Source organism: Drosophila sulfurigaster, chromosome X, assembly GCF_023558435.1.
Source record: "Drosophila sulfurigaster albostrigata strain 15112-1811.04 chromosome X, ASM2355843v2, whole genome shotgun sequence".
NCBI classification, from domain to species: Eukaryota; Metazoa; Arthropoda; class Insecta; order Diptera; family Drosophilidae; genus Drosophila; species Drosophila sulfurigaster.
Window position 1 is genome coordinate 23,096,605 of NC_084885.1, and position 23,174 is coordinate 23,119,778.

At 41.7% G+C, this 23,174-nt stretch overlaps 3 protein-coding genes across 3 annotated transcripts; all 3 read left to right on the plus strand.

Moving 5' to 3' along the window:
• Window positions 1–46: 46 nt before the first annotated feature.
• On the plus strand, window positions 47–6,668 carry LOC133848967 (translation factor waclaw, mitochondrial). The gene is made up of 4 exons (XM_062284742.1): window positions 47–577; window positions 633–2,054; window positions 2,150–2,275; window positions 6,469–6,668. The coding sequence occupies exons 1-3, from the start codon at window positions 158–160 to the stop codon at window positions 2,273–2,275; spliced, it is 1,968 nt and encodes a 655-aa protein (XP_062140726.1). The 5' UTR covers window positions 47–157; the 3' UTR covers window positions 6,469–6,668.
• On the plus strand, window positions 6,559–10,075 carry LOC133848776 (myb-like protein AA). The gene is made up of 4 exons (XM_062284472.1): window positions 6,559–6,867; window positions 7,117–7,667; window positions 7,731–7,812; window positions 8,146–10,075. The coding sequence occupies exons 1-4, from the start codon at window positions 6,559–6,561 to the stop codon at window positions 9,487–9,489; spliced, it is 2,286 nt and encodes a 761-aa protein (XP_062140456.1). The 3' UTR covers window positions 9,490–10,075.
• A 781-nt stretch (window positions 10,076–10,856) lies between these two features.
• LOC133848966 (proline dehydrogenase 1, mitochondrial) lies at window positions 10,857–22,987 on the plus strand. Its single transcript, XM_062284741.1, is given in 14 exon segments — window positions 10,857–11,030; window positions 12,926–13,598; window positions 13,600–13,725; window positions 16,526–16,647; window positions 17,358–17,444; window positions 17,525–17,712; window positions 19,147–19,182; window positions 19,683–19,747; window positions 19,828–20,006; window positions 20,520–20,694; window positions 20,762–20,923; window positions 20,986–21,177; window positions 21,245–21,422; window positions 21,478–22,987. Coding segments are annotated over 13 exon segments (2,115 nt in total). The 5' UTR covers window positions 10,857–11,030; window positions 12,926–13,199; the 3' UTR covers window positions 21,684–22,987.
• The last annotated feature ends 187 nt before the right edge of the window (window positions 22,988–23,174 follow it).

Sequence of the window (23,174 nt, forward strand, 5' to 3'; positions counted from 1 at the left end):
AAGCCGATAGTCATGCGATATTTTTCCGAGCTTTCGTAAGCAACGGTCACACTTGCGCGCACATGTTGGTGCGGTAACATTCGCAACGTGCCGGCTGATTTACTTTTCGGTAGTATTTTCAATGTGAAAAATAGGATGGAACCAAAGCGAAACGAAAATGTATAAGAGCATAAACTGGACATTGAGGCAGGCCACCGGCCAATGCAGCTGGAAACGTTTGGCCGCCTATCGTGCGCTCTGCACAACGTTAATGAGGTCATCAGCCGATGCAGCGACCTTGTCACCAGACGCAGTGCAGCGTCAACTCTCAGAGCTGCCCGTGGAGCGTATACGCAACTTTAGCATCATTGCGCATGTGGATCATGGCAAAAGCACGCTAGCCGATCGTCTGCTCGAGCTAACGGGCGCCATAGCGCGCAATGCTGGGCAAAATCAGGTGCTCGACAATCTGCAGGTGGAACGGGAGCGCGGCATCACGGTGAAGGCGCAAACCGCTTCCATATTCTATAAGCATCGTAACGCGACCTATTTGCTGAATCTAATTGATACTCCCGGTCATGTGGACTTCTCGAATGAGGTGCGTTAAGTTCTTTCCTCAATGATCCCCCAAATGAAGTTCCATTTTCTTTTAGGTCTCTCGATCGCTGGCTGCCTGTGATGGTGTCATACTGCTGGTGGACGCCTGCCATGGCGTTCAGGCCCAAACGGTGGCCAACTATCATTTGGCCAAGCAGCGACAGCTGGCCATTGTGCCAGTGCTCAATAAGATCGACATTAAGCATGCTAATCCCGATCAGGTGACCAAGGATATGCAATTGTTGTTCGGCATTGAGCCCGCCTCCGTGTTGCGTGTCTCGGCCAAACTGGGCACGGGCGTCGAGCAGGTGCTGCAGCGTGTCATTGAAACGATTCCACATCCGCGAGTGCAACGTGATTGCGACTTTCGTGCGCTCATCTTTGACAGCTGGTTTGACAAATATCGCGGAGCACTCAATCTGATCTATGTTCTAAATGGACAACTGCAGCCGGGTCAGGATATACAATCGCTGGCCACCAAGAAGATGTACAATGTGAAGACGTTATCCTTGCTGCGTCCCGCCGAGTGTCCATTGGAAACATTGTCCGCTGGCCAAGTGGGTTTGTTGGCCTGCAACATGCGGAACAGCAAGGAGAGCATCATTGGCGACACGCTGCATCTGAAGCATCAGGCTGCCACCGCCGCCGGCAGCTATAAGCCACAACAGCCAATCGTCTTTGCCGGCATCTTTCCGGTGGATCAATCGCGTCACGTTGCCTTGCGCAGTGCCATCGACAAGACGGTGCTCAACGATTCCGCGGTCACAGTGAGCGTGGATTCGAGTCCGGCTCTGGGACAAGGCTGGCGTTTGGGTTTCCTTGGTCTGCTGCATCTGGAGGTGTTTTGCCAGCGTCTGCAGCAGGAACACGATGTGGAGCCCATCATCACAGCACCCTCGGTCACCTATCGCATCGTTCTCAGCAATCCCCGGCTGATTAAACAGCATGGACGCAATACGCTGGACATCTCGAATGCAGCGCTGCTCCCGGAACCGAACAGCATTGAGCAGTACCATGAGCCGCTGGTGCTGGGCACGATCATCACGCCCAGCGATTATGTGGGTCCGATCATTGGACTCTGTGTGGAACGGAGAGGAGTGCAACAGAGCTGTGTGAATATCGATGAGCAGCGCATGTTGATGCAGTATGTCCTGCCCTTGAGTGAGATTATCTTGGACTTTCACGATCGCCTCAAATCGCTGAGTTCGGGCTATGCAAGTTTTAGCTACGAAGATCATGGATATCATTTAACACATTTGGTGCGTTTGGATATTCATTTAAATGGACGAAATTGCGAGGAATTGTGTCGCATTGTGCACGTGAGCAAGGCGTTGGGCGTGGCACGACAAATGGTGAACAAACTGAAGGAGCTGATTCCCAGGCAAATGGTGCAGATTGCGATTCAAGCTTGTGTGGGGAGCAAAGTGTTGGCGCGTGAAACGATAAAAGCCTATCGCAAGGATGTCACCGCTAAGCTGGTAAGAAGCGTTGCCAGACCACAGCAAACAGGTGTTTGCTCTCGATAACACTCGCTCTCTTTCTATCTGTCTCTTTTTCGATATACGATAAATAGTATGGCGGTGATGTGACGCGTCGTATGAAGCTGCTGAAGCAACAGGCGGAGGGCAAGAAGAAGATGCGCTCGATTGCCAACATTCGTGTGCCCCACGATACATTCATTGATGTGCTGAAACGCTAGGTGAGTGAGTGTTCAGAGCAATAGAAGATAGGATCGCGCTGTATAACAACAGCATCCCTCCTCCGTCAGCGTTATCAGAGCAGCAGCAACAACAACAGTTTTGTGCGCTTATCGAGCCTTAGTCGATAACACGGTTCTACCGCGTCTCCGCCTCTTCCGCTTGCCCGTTGAAATGTTGTCGCCTTATCATTCGCATTCGAGTATGCTCTTTGTTTTGCTTGAAATAGATTTAAAAAGCAAAACACACACATGCATACATACATATATTTCATTTGTTTGCCTGCATATGTATGTACATATTTGTATATGCTGCTTTATCGGTTATAATGCGCGGAAGTCAGCTGCCTTCATTTAAATACACATGTGTATGTGTGTGTACAGTGCATCATGTATGTATTGGTGTGACGCATAGCTTTTTCTTTATGATTTATGCATTTTTAAATTCATAAGCTGCCCCCTTTTTAACTCTTATCAACTGCATTTTTCTGTCTAATCACATTTTTATTTAGTTTCAAATCAATAAAAGTATATTTATATTCAATTAGTTAATTGATTAATTAATTAGCGTCCAAACTTTTTGTACTTACTGTGCACACAGTTCATTAACATTCGCGTTGTTTTTTTGCAAGCCTGTTGTTGCTGTTTTGCTCCCTTCAAAAATGATTGCATTGTCATTGTCTTAAATTAAAGTCTTTTTAACAACAACAACCACAACAACAACGAAAAAATCGAATTTCCCTGACCCTGAAAACTAGCACGCACAAACACACACACAAAATTACACACATATAAATGCATAACGGTATATCCTCTCGTTGCCTTTGCGCTCCCCAAACAACAAAACACACGCACACATATGTATATATGTATGTATGTGAGATAGCAAGTTTGAATGCTTGTGTTGTGCTCCCGGCAAGTTTTGTTTTTGTGAGAGCGAGAGAGAGCGCAAAACGAGTGTCAAAAGAGAGCGCATCGAACGTCAAAGACAGAACAATTGAACTCAACTGATGTCGATGCGATGATGATGATGATGGTCGGTGGGTGTTGGGGACGTTTTGTGTGTGTGTGTGTGGCGTGTGTTTGCATGTATGTGTGACCTTGAAAAACAATAATACTCGTTGCTTTGCTTTTGTGTAGGCAGCTCGCGCTGGGCAATGCAAATGCAAACAAACAACACACAAAAAATACAAACTGTTGAAATGATTATGCAATAGACGAAGCTTCCACTTTCAATTTGCCAAAATGTCAGAGGGGAAAGACTAAAAGGTAAACAACACAAAACAACTGACCAGTCAAAAACCTCACACACACACACACACACGCACACATAAAGAAATCGTACATATGTACAGAAGTAAACGCAAAGACAACGATCGGGAAACTTTTATTTGGAAAAACATTTTGCATATGAAAATCAGCTGCACTCGATTTTCGCAACAAAACAACAAAAGAGGCAAACAGCTGAGTTTGAGCCCCACACGCAAGTGCAAGAGCACAACACCATAATAATAACAAAAACCAAAACTTGAGAGAGTGAGAGCAAGCGTCGTGAGCACAAAAACACAAACACACCAGCAAAGGCAAAACAGAAACAGCTACAGCAAACGTATGTAAGGTGCAAAAGCAAAAACAACAAAAACAGCAACAGCGAGAGGAGAATACAGTTTTCGTTGTTTTGCCGCTGCTGCTGCTGCGCTCAATTGAACGAAACAGAACGACGACAACAACGACGACGACGTCGCTGTCGCTGTCGTTGTCGACCGCACAATACAAAAACAGTCAGTTTTCATTCTCATTTGACATCATCAACATTGAAATTGAATTAAAACAAGAGCAAAAAAGAAGCAAGCAGCAGTGTTCTCGAGTTCGATTACGATTCTCCTACCGATTACGAATTCTTTGGTGAAATTCAAAGTAAATTATTTAATTGACTCCCAATTTGCAACTGTATTTCATTAATACGCCATTACGCTGCGAAAGTTTTCATTTAACAATCTGACCAAATAATAATTGCAAGCGACATTTGCATTTCGTTTTATTTTTTTTTCGTTCACTTTGTACTTTTTTTTGTTTTTCTTTGCAAAAATAATCAGCGCGAACAAAATAACAAACGTCATCAGCTGTTCTGTGCTGTGGGTGTATGAGTGTGTGTGTGTGTGCGTGTGCCTACGTTGCCTCTATTATATGTACGCATGTGTGTGTGAGTGTGCGTTGCTGCTTTCATGCTTTGTTTTCATATAGAGCTGAAAAAAGCTGTGAAAATATATCACATTAAATGTTATAGAACGTCTAATAAATTGTTGCACTCTCAGATAGGCAACACCTCCCATTTCTTCGTTCACTCCCCCTCCCGCATACACAACATCAACGTCTCTCCCCACCCCAATTAATTTGTCGCGTAGCAAAAAAAAAAACGAAACGAAAAAAGCGACACATAACCTAGAAGAGAATTTAGAACGAGAACTTGTTGTGTGTGTTTGAAGGTTGCGACGGCGGCGCCACTGTGCAGCCCCCAACCCCTCCCATCCCATCGTCCTCTGCACTCCACTTGTCTCTCATCGTTGCTTTTGGCCTTGACCGTGTGCTGCGACAGCAACAACAACAACTGAAAAGCGACGGTGTAACAGCTGACAGCTGCGCGCTCTTCTGGCAGCGACAGAGATGGCGACAGCGACTGCACTTTTTGACAGTGCAATTGCGTCAAGTGGCAACGCTGATGGGTGGAGATGGTGCTCCAAGACAAGTGTACAGTGTACATGAACACACGCACACACATGCGAGTACTGGTGTGTGATTAAACAACGTTTAAGCGCAGTACGTCGTCGTCGTCGTAGTCTCCCGCATACTAATACAAGCGCTCACACAATCAAGTTCAAAGTAATCGCACACGTAAAACGGGCAACGGCATCTCCCGCACACACACACACACATACAAAAGAACTGCGCGCATTCGCACTCTCGCTCTCCCACACACAGACATGACACACACATACGTGTAAACGACATCTCTGTACACGTAGCAGGCGCAGTGGCAGCGCAGTTAGCAGCAGCAGTGAATGCTCGCAGTAGCTTTTATTTTTGTTGTTATACGAATTTCAACGGTTGCAGACAACAAAAAAAGAAAGAAGAGAAAAGTCAGCAAATTGCAAATATTGTGCAATAGTCGTAGAATTAAAGAGTGAGCGCTAAACGAAAATGTTGTTAATTGATTAACATGTGTTAAACTTTAACTTTAACAAAGTTTACAGTAAACTGCACAAGCAATAATATATGTAAATAATAATAAGTAAATAAATTGGCTAGCTGGCATTCAGTGTTGACAACACGTAGAGATAGTGTTGCAAAATATCGCGTATTTGCAATTGGAAACGTTTCGTTTTTTGTTTTCGCGCTGCGTCGCAGTTGCCGTTTTGCTGTTTTCCCCCGTTTCTCAATTCTCGTCGTTCGTGTGATTTACAACAGTGCGTTTCCACTAAATATTATGTAGTGTGTGTTTGCTTCTAATTGATAATTGATTTATGCAATTGCAAATAAAATTACATACATACATATATGTATGTATGTGGCCGCTGACGTTTCAATTGTTTGTGCACGTAACACATACGTATGTATGTATACACATACATATATTTCATATGCTGTGTTCATACATGCAAATATACATAAATACATACATACATGGATATTTGTGCATAGCAAGAGAGTGAGAGTTTTGTTTGCAATCAACAAAATCAAAACTTGGGTTTTTTTTTGTTATTTTGATAAACATTTTTCAATCGTAATACACAATAATGCGAGAGTGTGCAAATTGTGTTTTATTTTTGTTTTGCGACTAACGGGCCAATGGCAAACACACGTACACATACGCATGCATATTCACTTCAAACGTCACACAGCTGATACGTGTTGTTGTTAGTGGTTGGCGCACACGCACATTCCTCCACACACACACACATACGTGAACGAATGCGAATATCATCTGTGCACTCTATCTATCTCACTCTAACGCTCGCATATTGCCGTTTGCCACCCACTCTCGCTGCTTTATTTTGTAAACAACTCAGAGCAACGGTGTTGCCAGACACTCGCAATTTCCAATCAAATTGGAATGGCAGCACTGTTGGTATTTGTGAAATTCATTGCTATTGTGTTATTGCTCACTTTTTTTTTTGTTGTTGTTACTCTTATTGCAGTCGCCAACGAAATCAACAAGAATCAATGCAACCACCAAACAGGACATAGAAGAGAGTGACAGTGTGTGAGAGTGAGACAGAGAGATCAAGATGATCAACAGCTACAGTGCTGTAAGTGCGGCTGCTGCTGCTGCTGGTGGCACACCAGTAACTCTGCATTTCAACTATAACAACAACAACAGCAGCAACAACAACAACAACAGTGGTCTTAAAATGCTGCCAGCATCAACAACAACAGCAACAGCAATCGAGCACAAAAGCCACAACAATAATCATACTATCAACAGTGCTGCCCCAACAACAACAACAACAACTGCGAAACTGTTTAAAATCACACAAAATGAAGTTGTTGAGGGCAAACATTTCCTACAACAGCAACAAAATCAGCATCAGCAAAAGGTGGGCAAGGGGGGGGAGCTGTAGTCAATTGGGTGGTGCCAGGGTTGCCATCATCGTCAACAACGACTTGTATAAATACCTCAAAGAGCACCAAAGAGCCGCAGCACTTTATCCAACTCAACGTCCAGTCAACCAACAACAAAAACAACCACAACAATAACAACAACAACAAAGAGCAACAGGTGCAATCAGGAACAACAACAACAACAGCATTAACCAAAGGTGCCTTTATTGAAGTGATGATGACAACAAAAAACAACAGTGCCACAACGCACTGAGGACCAAGAAAATGCCTTTCGCCGCATCGAGGATGTGCACAATTATGCCAAGCTCCAGCATCATCATCATCCACATTCACATCATCATCAACACCACAATCAACGTCATCGTAGTAATCATCGTCATCACGACATCAGCAGCGATGAGTTGGGCGAAGATGATGATGATGATGACGACGACGACGATGATGATGATGAAGAGGAGGAGGAGGATGATGAGAGGGAACTTCACTTGAATGCTGCCATAGCAAAGATGAAGAAGAAGCGTCAACCAGTCAACAACAACAACGTCGACGAAGAGGATGAAGAAGATCAAGTGGAGGTCGATGTAGTCACTGTTACACCAACAACAACAACAGCAATGCCACAACAACAACAACAACAACACCCAATAGAACAGGAGCAGGAGCAGCTCATCATGCGCCCCGAGCATCATGCTCGTCGCCCCATGAACGCATTTCTTATATTCTGCAAGCGTCATCGCGCCATCGTTAAGGAGCGTTACAAGTCGCTTGAGAATCGGTAAGAAATCGATAAACTATCGAAACAAAACAAAAATATCAATTTTGATTTTTCAATGCGCAGTGCTATAACCAAGATACTTGGCGACTGGTGGGCGGCCCTAGACGAGCAGGAGAAGCTGTGCTTCACCGATCTGGCGCAACAGGTGAGAAACATTTATTTTGCATAATATTAGTGCAGAGTGGTCGCCATTTTGGTTTGCTGCACTTTGCCAAGTACGAAAGTGGCCAGATCGCTTGTTGAAGAACTTGCATGGTGACATCTGGCAACACTTGTAATTCAAATTTGAAATTTGCCGCGTCCTTTGTTGCTCTCTCACTCTTATTTAAACTTGCTTTGTTTCTCACAGTTTAGTGTTGTTTTTTTTTTAATGTAAAACTAATTATCAAATTCTTTGCACACCCTTCTTTTAGTTATATTATTTGGTATAATATTTAATATGTAAATAAATAAATGTGTTGGTTTGTTTTGATTGCAGAACAAGGACGCTTTCTTCAATGCCAATCCCAATTTTAAATGGTACAAACTGCCAGCGCCGCCGTTGCGTACGCTTGCAACACGCCCCAGCAATGCAACAGCAACAACAGCCGCACATCAAAGCGACGAACAGTTGCAACAACAACAACAACACCAGCAGCAGCAGCAGCAACTGCATTGGGAGCCCAATGAGGTGGCGCATGTGCTGCGTCGTAATTATTTTAAATTTGCTGACGAGACGCAGATGGGCGAGTTGAGTGTGTTGCTCAATGTCCAGGATAAAGATTATGCGCTGCAGCAGGCGCTGAGCGAAACGTCGCAGTTTCTTAACGTCCACATGCCCACCAGCAACAAAAGCAACAACAACAACAACAACAATAATGTTAAACGTGGCGCTGACAGTGCGAGCAACTCCAGTGAGGAGGAGGAGCGCGGCTCTCCATGTAAAAAACTCAAATCATCGCGTTCGTGCAAAGGCAAAATATATCAAGAGCTGATCAATTCGGGCCAATTGGCGGCAATAGCGAAGAGCAAGAGCAAATGCCGCTTAAATAGCGGCAGCAGCAGCAATGGGAGTGGCAGCAACGATGCCAATAGCAGCAACACGCCTCCAATATCGCCAACAACAGCAGCAGCAACAGTTGCTATCGAATGTCAGCAACAACAGCATGAAGTGACAACCACAAGCGCAATTCGTGCAGCAGCAGCGAGAGGATTGGGTGTTGGAGTCGGTGTCGGTGTCGAGTTTGATCTGGAGGAGAAGATCAAGGAGTTGCCAGCGCTAAGCTTGGATGTTTATCTGCAGCGCAAGCGCAGCACCAAAAAGAAGAAGAAATTCAGCAGCAACAAAAAGCAACGCAACTCGCACAGCACCAGCTCAGCAACTGGAGCAGCAGCAACTGCCGCTGGAGGCGTGCCAACTGCCGGCAAGCAAACGCGTAACAAATCCGAGTCTGAGGTTATGATATCGCCCACAGGCTCATCATCCTCATCCTCAGCTGCCGCGGCTGCTGTTGGCAGTCAGAAGCGCAAGGCGCGCAAGGAGAGCATCACACGTCGCGATGTCAGCGCCATTGAGCAGGAGGTGGCCTCCATTCTGCCGCTGACCATCAATGGCTGCTACTATTTCAATCAGGCCCAGTTGCTGCCGCCACGTCCAACAACAGTTGGAGCAGGAAATGCAGCAGCAATCGCAACTGCAACTGGAAATGTGAGTGCAACTGCAGCAACAACTGCTGCTGCTGCTGCTGTTAACTTGGCATACGATGTGACATCCACTACCTCAGATCTTCTAATACTGGCCGAAGTGGCCGCCAATCGCACTGAGCTGACCAAGTCGAATTAGCCTCAGCCAGCGTTGTTGTCTTGTGTTGTTAGAGAGGCCGCAGAGAGAGAGCAGAAAGAAGAGCTGCGGCTGTACTTATATATATATATATATCCGCAGATATATCATATATATATATATATATATATATATATATTGTATACTAGACTAATTGTTATTGTTTGATTTTCTTTGCTGATTAAGATGATGAAGATAATGTTGATGATATATTCGTCGTGCCTGTAAATGGAGACACTGTAATACACTGAGAGTAAATAGACATTCGTTGATCTACAATTTTAGTCAATAATATAATACGAACACACTCACACAAACACACACACACGCATATGTATAAACAAAATTTTAGATCAAATTGAAAGAGACAAGTTTATGTTTTTCTTTTTTTTTTAACTAATTTGTTATTTGTTTTACATTTTTCTCTCTCGCAATAATTGAATAATGAACTTGTTGCTATTTTTTTTCTCAATTGTTTTTGTTAAGTTTTCAAGATGCAAACAACAAGAAATACAAACAAAAGGAATATGAAATAGAAAAGAACACAAAAGAAATGAGATGCATATGTGCTGCGCTTATTAAATGTTAATTAATATTATTATTATTATTTTTCTAAAACATATATTGTAGTTGTAATTTATTATCTATTATCTATTGTGAAAGTGGAATAGATGCAAAAACAACATATACATAATACATACATATTATATACACCACAACATATTCATATAAAATCGATTAGTGTTTCTTTTGAATTTGCCGCCAATCGATAGCGATATCGATTTTCCAGTAACTTTTTTCGGGGGTGGGCAACGCAACGCGTCAGCGTTGCCAGATGCGCTGCTGCTGTTATGCTTACCGAATACCGAATAGTTGCCGGCTTACATGCGCGTGTGTGCGTATGTGACTGTTTTGCAAGATAAGAAAGCAATCAGCTAGACAACCAACCATTGACTGCATAGATAAGCTCAGGCATTCTAATTGGGCGCAAGAGTGTGTGAGGATCGCGATCATGCTTACTCACAGTACACAAAGTACTGCCAAACAAGATGGCTGGCGCGTGATTTACGTGCACCCGGCTACAGCTCACGTGCAAAGTAGCAACAACAAACAGCTGTCATTTGTCGTTCGCACATAGTGATAGGTACTTTTGCTACACACATGTGTAGTGTGTGTGAGTGTGTGTGTGTACATAGCCGCCATTGCTTCTATTCCCCGTACTCGCACTCGCTTTGCTGTCGCAGCCTCTGTCGCCGCCTCTGCCTCTGCCGCTGTCGCTGCTCCACGCGGTTTCGGCTTTCGGTTTTGACCCATTCGCAAGCTTCGTCGTCGCGTGAGCTTTCGCCAGCAGTTTCGCTTCAATGTTGGCCTTAATTTAGTTTGTTCGCGCATTCAGACCCTTACAGTTCATGTATTGTATTTTGTACATCAACCAACACCAACCAACCTACCAAATAAATAAATACATGCTGACAAAAACCGCCCGAAAAAAGCATCGACAATTAGAACAGCAAGCGAGAAATATTTGAACAAATTTGAACGAGGTAGGAATCGAATGCTGTGCATTTCATTTTGAATATTTCTCAAGTTGTTTTGCATTTCAAAAGTTTTTTTTTTGTTTTTATTTTTTTTTTGGTATTTTGGTTTTGTTCTTACTTCTTATTTATTATTTGATCAAAATTAAAAAAAAAAAGTTCGTTGTGTCCAAAAGCGCGTATGTATGTGTGTGTGTGCATGTGAAAAAAACAGCATAGATACATTTGGTAAATGTTGTGCACTGTGAGTAAGAGAACAAAATAGCGACAGCAAGAACAACACAAGAAGAGAGTGTGTACATACTTTCATGCAGGTATACAATGTGTACATAAATAAATCATTTAAATAGGGGGAAGCCGCAACGGCGACGGTGACGAGTGTCATCGCTAGTCAGCGACAGTGGCAGCGGCAGCAGCAGCGACGTCAATATGCATATGCATATGTGTGTATAGGTGAACATATGTATGTATGTGCGAACTACATGTGAATGCGTAATAAAAGGATCTGTGTGTGAGAGAGTTATATAACTATCCATGCAATATGACTGACTGAAAACGAGCGAGCGAACAGAAAGAGTAGAAGCGGGAAAGGGAAAGGGAGAGTGGGATTTTAGCTAGCAACAAGAAGTGTTGCTTTTCTGATGAATCTGCACATTTGCCCAATTGCGCGACGCCAACGCATTTACGCTTGCTCTCCACCTCTCTCTCGCACTACGCGAATAAACAGACATACATATATACGTACGTACGTATATACGTAAGTACGTAATATAAACAGTCAGCAGTCAAGCAACAATAATAATTAAGCGTAATGAAATCTCCGTGTGTGTGCTTGCAATGGAAACCCGCTAAGTTTGATTTTAATTTGATTGCGGCGGCGGCTGCTGTGACTTCGACTTCGACTACGACGGCGACTGCGACGTTTTGTCTGCTGTGAGTTTAGCATGATGCTAATAAATTAAGAGAAGCAAATCACAATCTTTTAAATGGGTTTCACTTGCACGTTTCTTGTTGTTGCTTTTCGTAATTAACACCAATTAGCATAGAATGTGCAATTGTCGTTGTGGCGCATTTCAATTGAAATGGTCAGTGCAAAAAAAAACAACAAACAAAAACAATTTATCTACCAAAAAAAAGAAAAAAATTCACAGCCGCCCTAATCACAATCGCAATCACAATCAAAGCCACCCCGTTGCTTTGCCGTGATAGCAAAAGCAAAAACAACAGCAGGAACAACGAACAAGCAGGGGGCTTGTGCGCGTGACGTCACGCAACGCAACGCAACGAATGGGCAATTGAATGGGAGGAAGAGAGGCAGCAGCAACTGTTATGTAAGCAGCGCAGGATGAATGCCTTTTTCTTCTTCGTCTTTTTCCTTTTCGCCTAGCCGAAGCACAGTGTGCTGCTCGTTTGATGTTCGTGTTGCGCTCGTTTTGCTTTCGTGAACGGGCGGCTGAGCAACGGGCGCTTTCGGTTGCCATTTCGCCGCCGCCATCGTCTTGCGACAGTTTGATCTGTGCTTTTGCCGTAGTAAAACGTATACGCAGCGCGCATACAAAATCAGAGCAATAAAAGAAGAAAAGCAGGCAGGTATACATCAAGCATAAAAAATACTATGTGAACAATTCAAGCGCAGCAGCTTAGCAACTGAAATTGAAATTCGTTTTTAATTTAATTTTATGCACACATTGTTTAGCTCTAAACGCGTGAGTGTTGTGTTGTGTGTATGTGTGTGTGTGTGGTACGTGTGTCTGTTGTTGAGTGAGCGCAATTAACGTGTGTTTTTGTATGCGAGTGATTTTTTTTGTTCGCCAGCACTATTAACATTACTCTCTTTATTCTATGTCTCTTCCTCTCTCGCTCTCACTCTCGCTGCTATCTGCTGTGCAATTGTTGTATAACAGCTTCTTGTAGGAGGACGGAAGCAAGCAAGCAAAAAAAAAAGCTCTAAATTAACCGTAAACACAGCAAACGCATCGACAAAAAAAGAAAGAAACGTGAAAAAGCAAGTGTAAAGTCAGCTGTGCGAAATTATTTATTGTTTTTTGCATAAGAGAAGATTCAAGTGTCAATTGTGAAAAGTGTGCCCAAGTATTAGCAATCAAAGCGTAGTAAAGAAAAAATAAATACCTAATAACACAACCGAGAAAAGAAGCTAACGAAAGTGAGAGCAGTGTAATGGCTCAACTGCGATCCGTGAGCTGTCAACGTTCAATTAAATTGGTCTACTACTCTTGCAACAGTCCAGGCAACAGCAGCGGTCTCTTGGCGGCAGCCTCGCGACCTCTCCATACCGATGCCTTAAGAAACCGCAAACAACACCACCTACAGCAGCAGCAACAACAACAGCAATCTAATCATCATCAGCAACGACTTCTGCAACGCCATCTGCAGCAGCAGCTCTTCTGGCAATCCCCTTTGTTGGGGGCACGTTGCCTCAACTCGGCCGAACAGCAGCGGCAACACGCTCAAGCGGCGCTCGCCGAGAGCAAAGATGAGAAGAACGCCGGAGACGGTCGCAGGCCAAAAGGCGCTGCGAGAGCGCCACCTAACTTCGAAGGAACGCCGCAACGCGATCCCCCTCGATGTCAGCTTCAATGATCCCATTGCGGCATTCAAGAGCAAGACAACCTGGGAGCTGGTCCGTGCTTACATGGTCTACATGATCTGCAGCAGCGAGAAGCTCGTGGAGCACAATATGAAGGTGAGTTCGAAATTCGAATGCAATGTGACATGTGTACGCTGATCGTATAACAGTTGGCAATATTGTTATACTCATTGCGGTAGTTGTAGTATCTCTCGCCCTTCCTCTCGCGCCTTCCGCAAAGCTCAGCTTTGCGCGCAGAGCTGTCAAGTTAGCCAAACTTGTAACTACATATGGCCTTTTATTCAATTGGCCGAATATGTGCTCTATGTAATTTTAGTTTTGATTTCATTTAAAATCTATTTCGTGAATTGATGAATTAAGTCGATGGCCTTAGTAGCACTCCCTTATTTTAATTATATTATTTTATATAATAATAATGCATTGATGACTTGTTAGTTGGCGAGAAAACTTACTGCAATAATGTTTAAAAAAAAAAATATGAACATTTAGAGACAAGTTCGTAAAATGTCAAACTGTGCGACGTCGCTTTTTATAAACGCAAGTTAGTATTCATATTTCTATTACTTGGAAATACTTTACTTCAAACCAAAGGCCCCAGCAGTCAGTACTCTCTCTTCTATTAAATATAGTGTTAAATACAAGATTAAATCTAATAAAAGCAAAAAAAACCCAAAGGCAAAGCTCCAGCAAATCAGTTTGCAAAAGTGATATCACTTGAATCAACAGACATTAATAATAGCTCTAGCTTTACGTCTAGCTTCTTTAAGGCTGTTTAAAAATATACTCGCTTTTTTTTATAGTTGGCAGCACTCTTTGCTTGCCGGCTACCCGACTTGTATTTGCCGTCTCTCTTCCGCCTCAAGCCCTAAGCAGCTGTTGTAGTTCCCCTTTATTACAAAGTAATGCGGTCGTCATTTTATACACGCTAAACTTGGTTAATTAGTAACTTGAAATGTCTTGTACTTTTCTTCGTCTTCTTTCAATACACAGCAGATATTTATTTTCGTATTTGTGCTTTTAAATGGCATTTCTAGAAAATTTGAATGCATCTCTAATTGTATGCGTGATTTGTTTTTTTGAAGGGGCGAAGCAAGAGAAAAACGAAATGTTATGAATGACTTGGGCATTACTTGGCGTTTAAAAACAAATGCAATATGAGAATATTGTTGTGTGAGTTCAGTTAGTTGAGAAACAGAGAGTGAGCCGTGTAAATCATCAAATGCGTTTTGACGACCTTGTGGGAGGCCGATGCTGCTGCTTTGTTGCTGTTGCTTTTGTTACTGCACCAGCCAAGTAGACGCCAGCAGCGATAAACACACACACACACACACATGCATACGCTGCCGAGACACACGGACACAGGCGGGCCCCCAAAAGAGAGCCAATCAAAACTGAACAACGATAGTGGACTCTCTCTCCCACCCACACACATGCAAATTGTGCACACATGAGTCAGAGTGTGTGTGTATGTGTGTGAGTGTATTACATATGCGACTTGCAACTGTCTATCGATTATTATGACACCAGAGTCGCAAGTGTTTGATCGATTTAATGGCAAAGCAATGACTACACAAATAAACACACAACGAATTGCAGACAAGTGAAGCATTTGTATTTGTGTTTGTACACGAGTGTTTATAATTACTCTCAGCTTCTTGCTGCTTGTCGCATTTCCGCTGTGCTATTTCCGCACTGTCTTCTCTCTTCTTATTCTTATTCTTGTCATTTACTTACTGTCTGGTCTCGTGATGCGGGGGCAGCACTCAACAGCCAACAGCATTAGCATTGAACACCTGTGCTCACTTCTTTTTATTTGACATTTTTATGTTGTTTTAGCAGCCGAAATACATTGCCAAATTTTATGTAACCTGTTCTTTTTTATTTCACTGAAAAGCAATTCGTTTTGTACTTATCGATGTGCGCTGCGCGTTTTTTTCCCCCCCGTCTCCTGTTTTGTCATTCTGATCGCGTTTCTCTCAACCCCTCCCCTCTTGGCTGTTCAACCTGCTTAACCGGTTCACTGAGTCGTCAGATCGTCCATCAACACGTGCCTTGTCTCGCCAAAGCTCCTTTAAATGATTCGTGTGTGTGAAAGCTTTTAACAGCAGCTGTGCTGCACTCTTTCCCCCTCCCCTTCTCATCATCATATGGCATCACTTGTCTAAGAGACCAGCGAGTGTGACAGAAATGGAGACAGCAACGAATCAATATTATGCGCTTGGCCTTGACACAATATGATCGTCTCTCTCTCGCTATTGTTTTGGCGCTATTCCAACTGATTTATGTGTATCGAAAAGAGCAAAAACAAACAAGCTGCAAACAACAACAAAAACATAGAGACGAGGACAAGACAAGACAACAACAAAACACGATCTACAAATAATTAAATTTTCGACTTATTCTTCTCGTCTCGACATTTCACATTTGTTATATGATATTTTAAATGATTTGTGTGCCTTTCTTCCCACCTCCCACCCTTTTCTTCTTCCCTTGCTGCTGCTATCCTTAAAATTGTTTTTGTTTGTTTCTCATTCGAATATCGAAATATACCGCTATCACACAGCTGATGAAGGCGGCAAAAAAAGTCCTCGGTACAAAATTATTTTCAGTATTGATGAAGGCCACATTCTATGGCCATTTTGTTGCTGGCGAGGATGAGGAGAAGATCAAGCCAACGCTGAAAAGGTAAATTGTTAAACTGAACATTTGATTGAACTAACGCCATCTCTTCTCTCTTCTTTTCTTTTCTTCCATACACACACACACACACTCTACACACACACACTTACTTCCTTACTGCTTTGCTGTACAAAAAAACAAAAACAAAACCGATACCGATACCGATAAATGCCAACGATGACCGATGACCAATAACCGATAATTGATAAACGATTAGCTTTTAAAAGTTGCTCGCACCGTATTGGGCAGCAAACTGTTCGTCCTGCTGATGAAGTCCAGCTTCTATGGACACTTTGTGGCCGGCGAAAATCGCCACACGATTGTTCCCACGCTCGAGAGGTGCCCAGAAAAAAGAAAAACGAAAAAAAATCAAATGCTTTTAACTCACTCACTTTGACTAACTTTTGATAATAATTCCATGTGGCATGTGGCATGATTTCTTTTTTTTTTTGTCGTCCGCCTTCCTCAATCCCGCATAACCACAAAAACCAGATTAAAACTATTATCATGAAACAAAAATAATGATTTAGAAATAAAAAAAATTACACGCTTACAGCAAAATCAATTACACTAAAATGATATCATGCATGATTTAGAACGATTATGATTCATTTTAAGTAATTTAATAAATGATTTACGAGTTATATTTTTGAGCAAAGAAAATAAAAATTATAAATCATGATTTTAATTATTACTTGCTTGTAAAATTTATCAAATTACGTAAAACAAATCATTATCGTTGAGAAAAAAAAGATTAACACAACTCAAATATAATCATTATTATTTTGTTTTTACAATGTTTACGGCCCCACACTGTTAAACTGTTAAACAACCCAAATAACCGACACCTCAGAACAGCAATAACACTTTTACACTGTCCAACAAACTTACTCGATAACAACACTTACCCACTTTTCACACTGTGCAACAATATGCTCGATTCCTAACCGTTCCTCACCCATAATTGTATATTTTTTGCTCGCATCCAGTTTTCTGTTTTATTCCGTTCCGTTTCAATTCACACTGATCGTCACTAATCTTTTTCGCAGACTTCGCTCGTTTGGCGTTAAGCCCATCCTTGATTATTCCGTCGAAGAGGACATCACCCAGGAGGAGGCCGAGAAGCGTGAAGTTGAGTACGTCGTTGACAAATCGATCGATTAATCGATCGATATCAATTATCGTTCCATGCCATTTCATACCATTTGGCTTGCAGATCTTCCGTTTCGAGCGCTGGCGATGATGGCAACAAAGACGCTGGCGCCTTGCCTCAGTATCATGTCGACAAATCGTTTGCGGATCGTCGCTACAAGGTGAGCAGTGCTCGTACCTATTTCTATCTGAATGAGGCAACCTGTGAGCGCAACATGGAGATATTCATCAAGTGTCTGGAAGCTGTTTCGGGTATGTTTCGGGTCTGCGTGCCCACTTCACCATTTGCTACTCTCTTCCCCCTTCCTAATTTTATTCTTATTGTTAATCAACAAATAATCAATGCATGCGCTGTGCATAATCACCCTGTGTACTCCCAATAACCCAATGCATCCTGTGTTTTTCGATAGTTGCACCAATTGTTACTGTTCGGGTTTTTTATGTTTCCATTTTACTTTGTATCGATCAGGAAATGACCTTTAACATACGCTTTTAAGGGCAGCGGAATTCGTTGCGATCAATCGAATACGGAATTGAACTAAAAAATGTCATTGTCATTGTCAAAGTGAAAGTTAAATTGGGAACAGACTGCAATTAATTGATTCAGAGCAACGAACAACATTGACCAAACGAATTGCATGCTAGGCATTGAGTAGCACTCTCATATTTTTGAAAACTTGATAACTTTGTCTATCGATAAGTTTTGCATTTGGAATTTTTGCAAAGGTCTTCGCTGAAACATGTTTTTCCAGTTTATGTTGCATACTTTATCACATCTATTAGAAGTTTTTGCACATTGAATGCAAATATTAACCTTAAATGCTTGTTAATCGATAATTGTCGATAGACACTGTTATCGATTGAGGGATAGAAATGCACGAACTTGCTTGCAGAATTTGTTGAGTAAGCTCTACCTTGGTTTTTTGATGTTTGCCAGACAAACCGATACTTATCGATAGACAGTGTTATCGATTGAAAGATAGAAATGCTCTTGGTTCATTTGATGTGTTTACCAGACGATATATATTGTTATCGGTTTGATAAATTTGTCAACCGATTCTTATCGATAGTCTGTGTTATCGATTGGGGGATAAAAATGCACGAATTTGCTTGAAGGATTTTTTGAGTAACCTCTTGGCTTATTTGATAAGTTTACAAGGCGATATATATTGTTATCGATTTGATCGATTTTCATTGCAATTCAATTATCGAGGGAAGTGGTAAATCGTTTTCTTCTGGCATGAGATCTGTAGATGCTTTTCGATATGTAGTACAATATTTGCTATTCTCTTCCGTATACTTGTGATAAAAAAGCTGATTGATTCGATTATAATTTTGATTAATTTTCTCTCGAATGAATTTCTTTTCCACATTCATTTTGAATACCGTTTCGTAACGCTCCACAATGCAAATCGACGATGGTGCTATCCACTTACCTCCCTTTCTATCAAATGAAACAAAACGAATATTAACCGATAAACGATAACCGATTAACAATAACCTATTAATGCAACTAACAAATCGAAAACTAAAACTTGAACTTACTCGAATAACAAAATGTGCGCATTTGAAAATCGAATCGATAATGGGTAACTGTGAATGTTGTGTTGATGGTTCTGGGTGATGTTGATGTTGATGTTGATGCTTTGGTGTATGTGATTAACGCGTGTTGTGTTGTGTCGTCAGCCGATGATGCCAAGGAGCCGCGTGCTCAGGCCACTGGTAAGCTGTCATTAAAAAAACACCAAACTAAAAACGTTTCAAATCGAACCAAAAACAAATCGAAAGCTCAAGCCAATTGTGTAATCGAGTAATCGATTTGTGGGGAGAGATTTGTATTTGATTTGATTTTGGTTCAAAATCTTGATTTCATTTGTCTCGCCCGTGTGTGTTTCTTTCTTTATTTGTTTAGTCTTTTGCGTTGTTTTGTATTTGTATTTTTAGTTTACGTCTACCGTTATGTGTTTGTGTGTGCGTGTGTAAATGTTTTGTGTGTGTGTGCCGATTGCATGCCTATCGAGTATCAAGCTACAATGTCGCATTGCCTTGCCTTGCTTTTGTCGTCTAGTTTTCGCTTTGCGTTGCTTTGCCTTCTTCCTCAGCTTTTCCTCTCTCTCTCTCTCTTGGGCTTCTCCCGCACTTCGTATCGTGCATTCAATCACTCACTTACCTTTCAACTGCTTCTCATTTCCGAACCCAACGATAACGATTACGATAAACAGGCGCCACCTTTGGCACTGGCATCACCGCCATCAAACTGACCGCTTTGGGCCGTCCACAGTTGCTGGTAAGCTTCTCCCTCTCTCTCTCTTCCCCCTCTTTATCGCATCTTCCACTGACTCTCTTTGGTATTTTTCCGCTGCACAGTTGCAACTATCCGAGGTCATTATGCGCACACGTAAATACATGGAGGCACTTGTCGGCGGTCAAGGCAATGTGTTGACCCATCACAAGACGATCAAGGATCTCGAGCAGTATTACGCTGGCGTTCACGACAACAAGGATGTCCAACAGTTCTTGCAGAATGTCACATCCGACAAAGAGGGGTAAGTTTTAGATCTAAAGAACTACCGATGGCACTATCGATAGTAGTACACACTTTCGATAGTGGCGCAACCAAATGCCTTGAATGCGGCAAAGAATACGAGGCAATATGTCAAAATTTGATTGTTTCTAGTAGAGAGGGAGAACAATCGATGCCACTATTGACACTATCGATGGCTCACTATCGATAGTTCTTGACCTCTAGTAAGTTTACATTGGTTTACATTATTAAGTTGACTGCGCCACATAGAAGTGCATTATTAAGTTCACTGCACTACAAAGAGTTGTTAAGTTGGCTGCACAACACAGAGTCTTTAAGCTAGATGTGCTAAACGGACATGTTAAGTTGGCTGCGCTAGACAGACAAGTGCTGTTAAGTTGGCTACAGCGAAGCTAGATCATTATTAAGTTGGCTGCGCCGTGCAAGAGTTGTTAACTTATCTGAGCCACAGCAAAGTGGCAACATTATTAAGTTGGCTAAAGTTGTTTATCAATCTGTCTCTTGTCTATTGCAGCATATTGCATCTGTTTCCATGGTCTGGCATTGTGGACGAGGATTCGCAGTTGAGCGAAACATTTCGGGTGCCCGATCCGACAACAGGTCAGATGCGTCGACTGATCTCACAGATATCACCCAAAGAGGAGGAGATGTTTAGAAATATGATACGTCGTCTAAACACAATTGTAAAGGTAAACTAAATGCTTCACTTCTTCACTTCACTGCATTCAATACTTAATGATCACTCTCTCTATTTAGACTGCCGCTGAGTTGGATGTGCGCATCATGATCGATGCGGAGCAGACCTATTTCCAGCCAGCGATCTCGCGCATTACGCTGGAGATGATGCGCAAGTACAATAAGAACAAGGCCATAGTATTCAACACCTATCAATGCTATTTGCGCGAAGCTTTCCGTGAGGTAAGCGAATTAAATTCATAATTCATTATGACATGACATTTAAATTTTCAACCATCCCAAAGGTGAGCAACGATCTAGAGCAGGCGAAGCGTCAGAACTTTTACTTTGGCGCCAAGCTGGTGCGTGGCGCGTACATGGAACAGGAGCGTGCACGTGCCCAGGCTTTGGGCTATGCTGATCCCGTGAATCCCAACTACGAGGCGACCACAGATATGTATCACAAGACCCTCGCCGAGTGTCTGCGTCGCATCAAGGCAAGTCCCCAATCATTAATCACAGTTTTTAAACATTGAAAAATTAATGAATGTTTGTTTTGCTCAGGTCATGAAGGATTGTGGTGATGAACCTGGCAAAATTGGCATCATGGTTGCCTCGCACAACGAAGACACGGTGCGCTTTGCCATTGAGAACATGAAATCGATTGGCGTCTCGCCCGAGGACAAAGTGATTTGCTTTGGCCAATTGCTCGGCATGTGCGACTACATCACGTTCCCACTGGGTAAGTGGAAGAAGTGGAGTGAAGCAACCAACAATTAACACAAATTGACTTACAGGTCAAGCTGGCTACTCGGCTTACAAGTACATACCGTACGGACCCGTCGAGGAGGTGCTGCCGTATTTGTCGCGTCGTGCGCAGGAGAACAAGGGTGTGCTCAAGAAGATCAAGAAGGAGAAACGGCTGCTGGCCAGCGAGATTCGTCGACGCATCTTCCGCGGCCAGATCTTCTACACTCCCAAGGGCAACTATGTGCCCATTTAAACGATCTTAGCTAATATCGATCGTCGACTCTCGATCCACACACATCATCCAACAATCGACACCCGACAGCGAAACTAAAGACACGAACGAAAAAGCAAGTGACAGAAGACAGACAGAGATGATGATGATGGTGATGTTGATGTTGAAGTTTGGAGGAGTTACATTTAATTAACTGTTTTGTTCCGTTCTAAGTGTGTTTTAATGTTAGACGTGCGGCTATTATATATATTCATACATATATATATGTTAACATATATAGAAGAAGAACCTTGACGCATTTGGTAAAGTGAAATGAGATGAGATGAGATAAGATGAGTTGAACTGAGATGAATAACAAAACAGAAAACAGAATCATATGCGAAATATTTTAATTCCTTTTTCAAAGTAATGTAGTAATAATATTCAAATCAAGTTCGACTTCTCTATGTATGTTTAAAAAGTAAAAGTAAAAACAGCAAAACCGCAAATAAAGCCCAAAACCAAATGATTATTATTAAACTTACAGCAGGAAAAGAGAACAAATTAGTTAATTATAATAATAATTGAATGATTTATAATAATGAAGATGATGATAATGATAGCGACGCGGAAACACGAAACACACACACACATGACATTTTTAGCAACTTAATCGTAAGGATAAAGTATAATAATAATATTATATACAATATACGAGAGCAAGCTGTTTATACTATATACGATATTACTATATATATATACATAAATATATAGAGAGGAAGATATACATATATATGTATAGTCAATAGAGTCTGTGGCTGCATTTTAGTCCATTGAAATTGTTCTGCTTCTCGTTTCAACTTTGTTTGTTGTGTGTGTTTTTTGTAGAAACAAAAAAAAAAAAAAACAAGTCATACTCGTATTCGTATTTGTATTTGTATTCATATTCGATATTCGTATTCGTATGCGCTTAGCCTGCTTTCTCCTCCTCATTCTGTGTGATCTATTACTATTATTTGATATATGTTCCCTTAAGCATTAAGCAGTCTCTCAATTGCAGTTCTGTTCCTTCTTAAAAGATACTATATATATAGTATATAAAATATATATGCCACCCAGGGATACACCTAAAAACAAAAACCTAATGATTTATTATGTTTATGATTACGATTATTATTATTATGATTATGCTTATTTTTATTGTATTTTTAATTTAGAGATTGTAAACGAATTGATAAATAATCACATTGTACTTGTTAATCTCGCTTTCGCTCTTCACACACCTTCAATCCTTTCTCTCTCTCTTCGTTTCCGTTGTGTTCAGTTTTTATCGCATATATCTATAAATTGATTATCGATAAGGAAAAAAACAAAAACAAACTTTGCATCGCTGCAATTAAATCGAACTTTTTCGTGGTTTTTTCGTGTCCCTCCCAAGCAAGAAAAATACAAATTTACAGTTGAATTTGTGCTATATTTGTGTAATTGAATAATACAACACTAAAAACAAAAACAAAACAAACAACTATACAT

Coding starts and splice junctions, on each gene's coding strand:
- LOC133848967 (XM_062284742.1), top strand. CDS start 158: ATGTATAAGAGCATAAACTGGACATTGAGGCAGGCCACCGGCCAATGC. Junction 578..632: donor ATGTGGACTTCTCGAATGAG/GTGCGTTAAGTT, acceptor ATTTTCTTTTAG/GTCTCTCGATCGCTGGCTGC. Junction 2,055..2,149: donor AGGATGTCACCGCTAAGCTG/GTAAGAAGCGTT, acceptor TACGATAAATAG/TATGGCGGTGATGTGACGCG.
- LOC133848776 (XM_062284472.1), top strand. CDS start 6,559: ATGATCAACAGCTACAGTGCTGTAAGTGCGGCTGCTGCTGCTGCTGGT. Junction 6,868..7,116: donor AAAATCAGCATCAGCAAAAG/GTGGGCAAGGGG, acceptor TGATGATGACAA/CAAAAAACAACAGTGCCACA. Junction 7,813..8,145: donor TCACCGATCTGGCGCAACAG/GTGAGAAACATT, acceptor TTTTGATTGCAG/AACAAGGACGCTTTCTTCAA.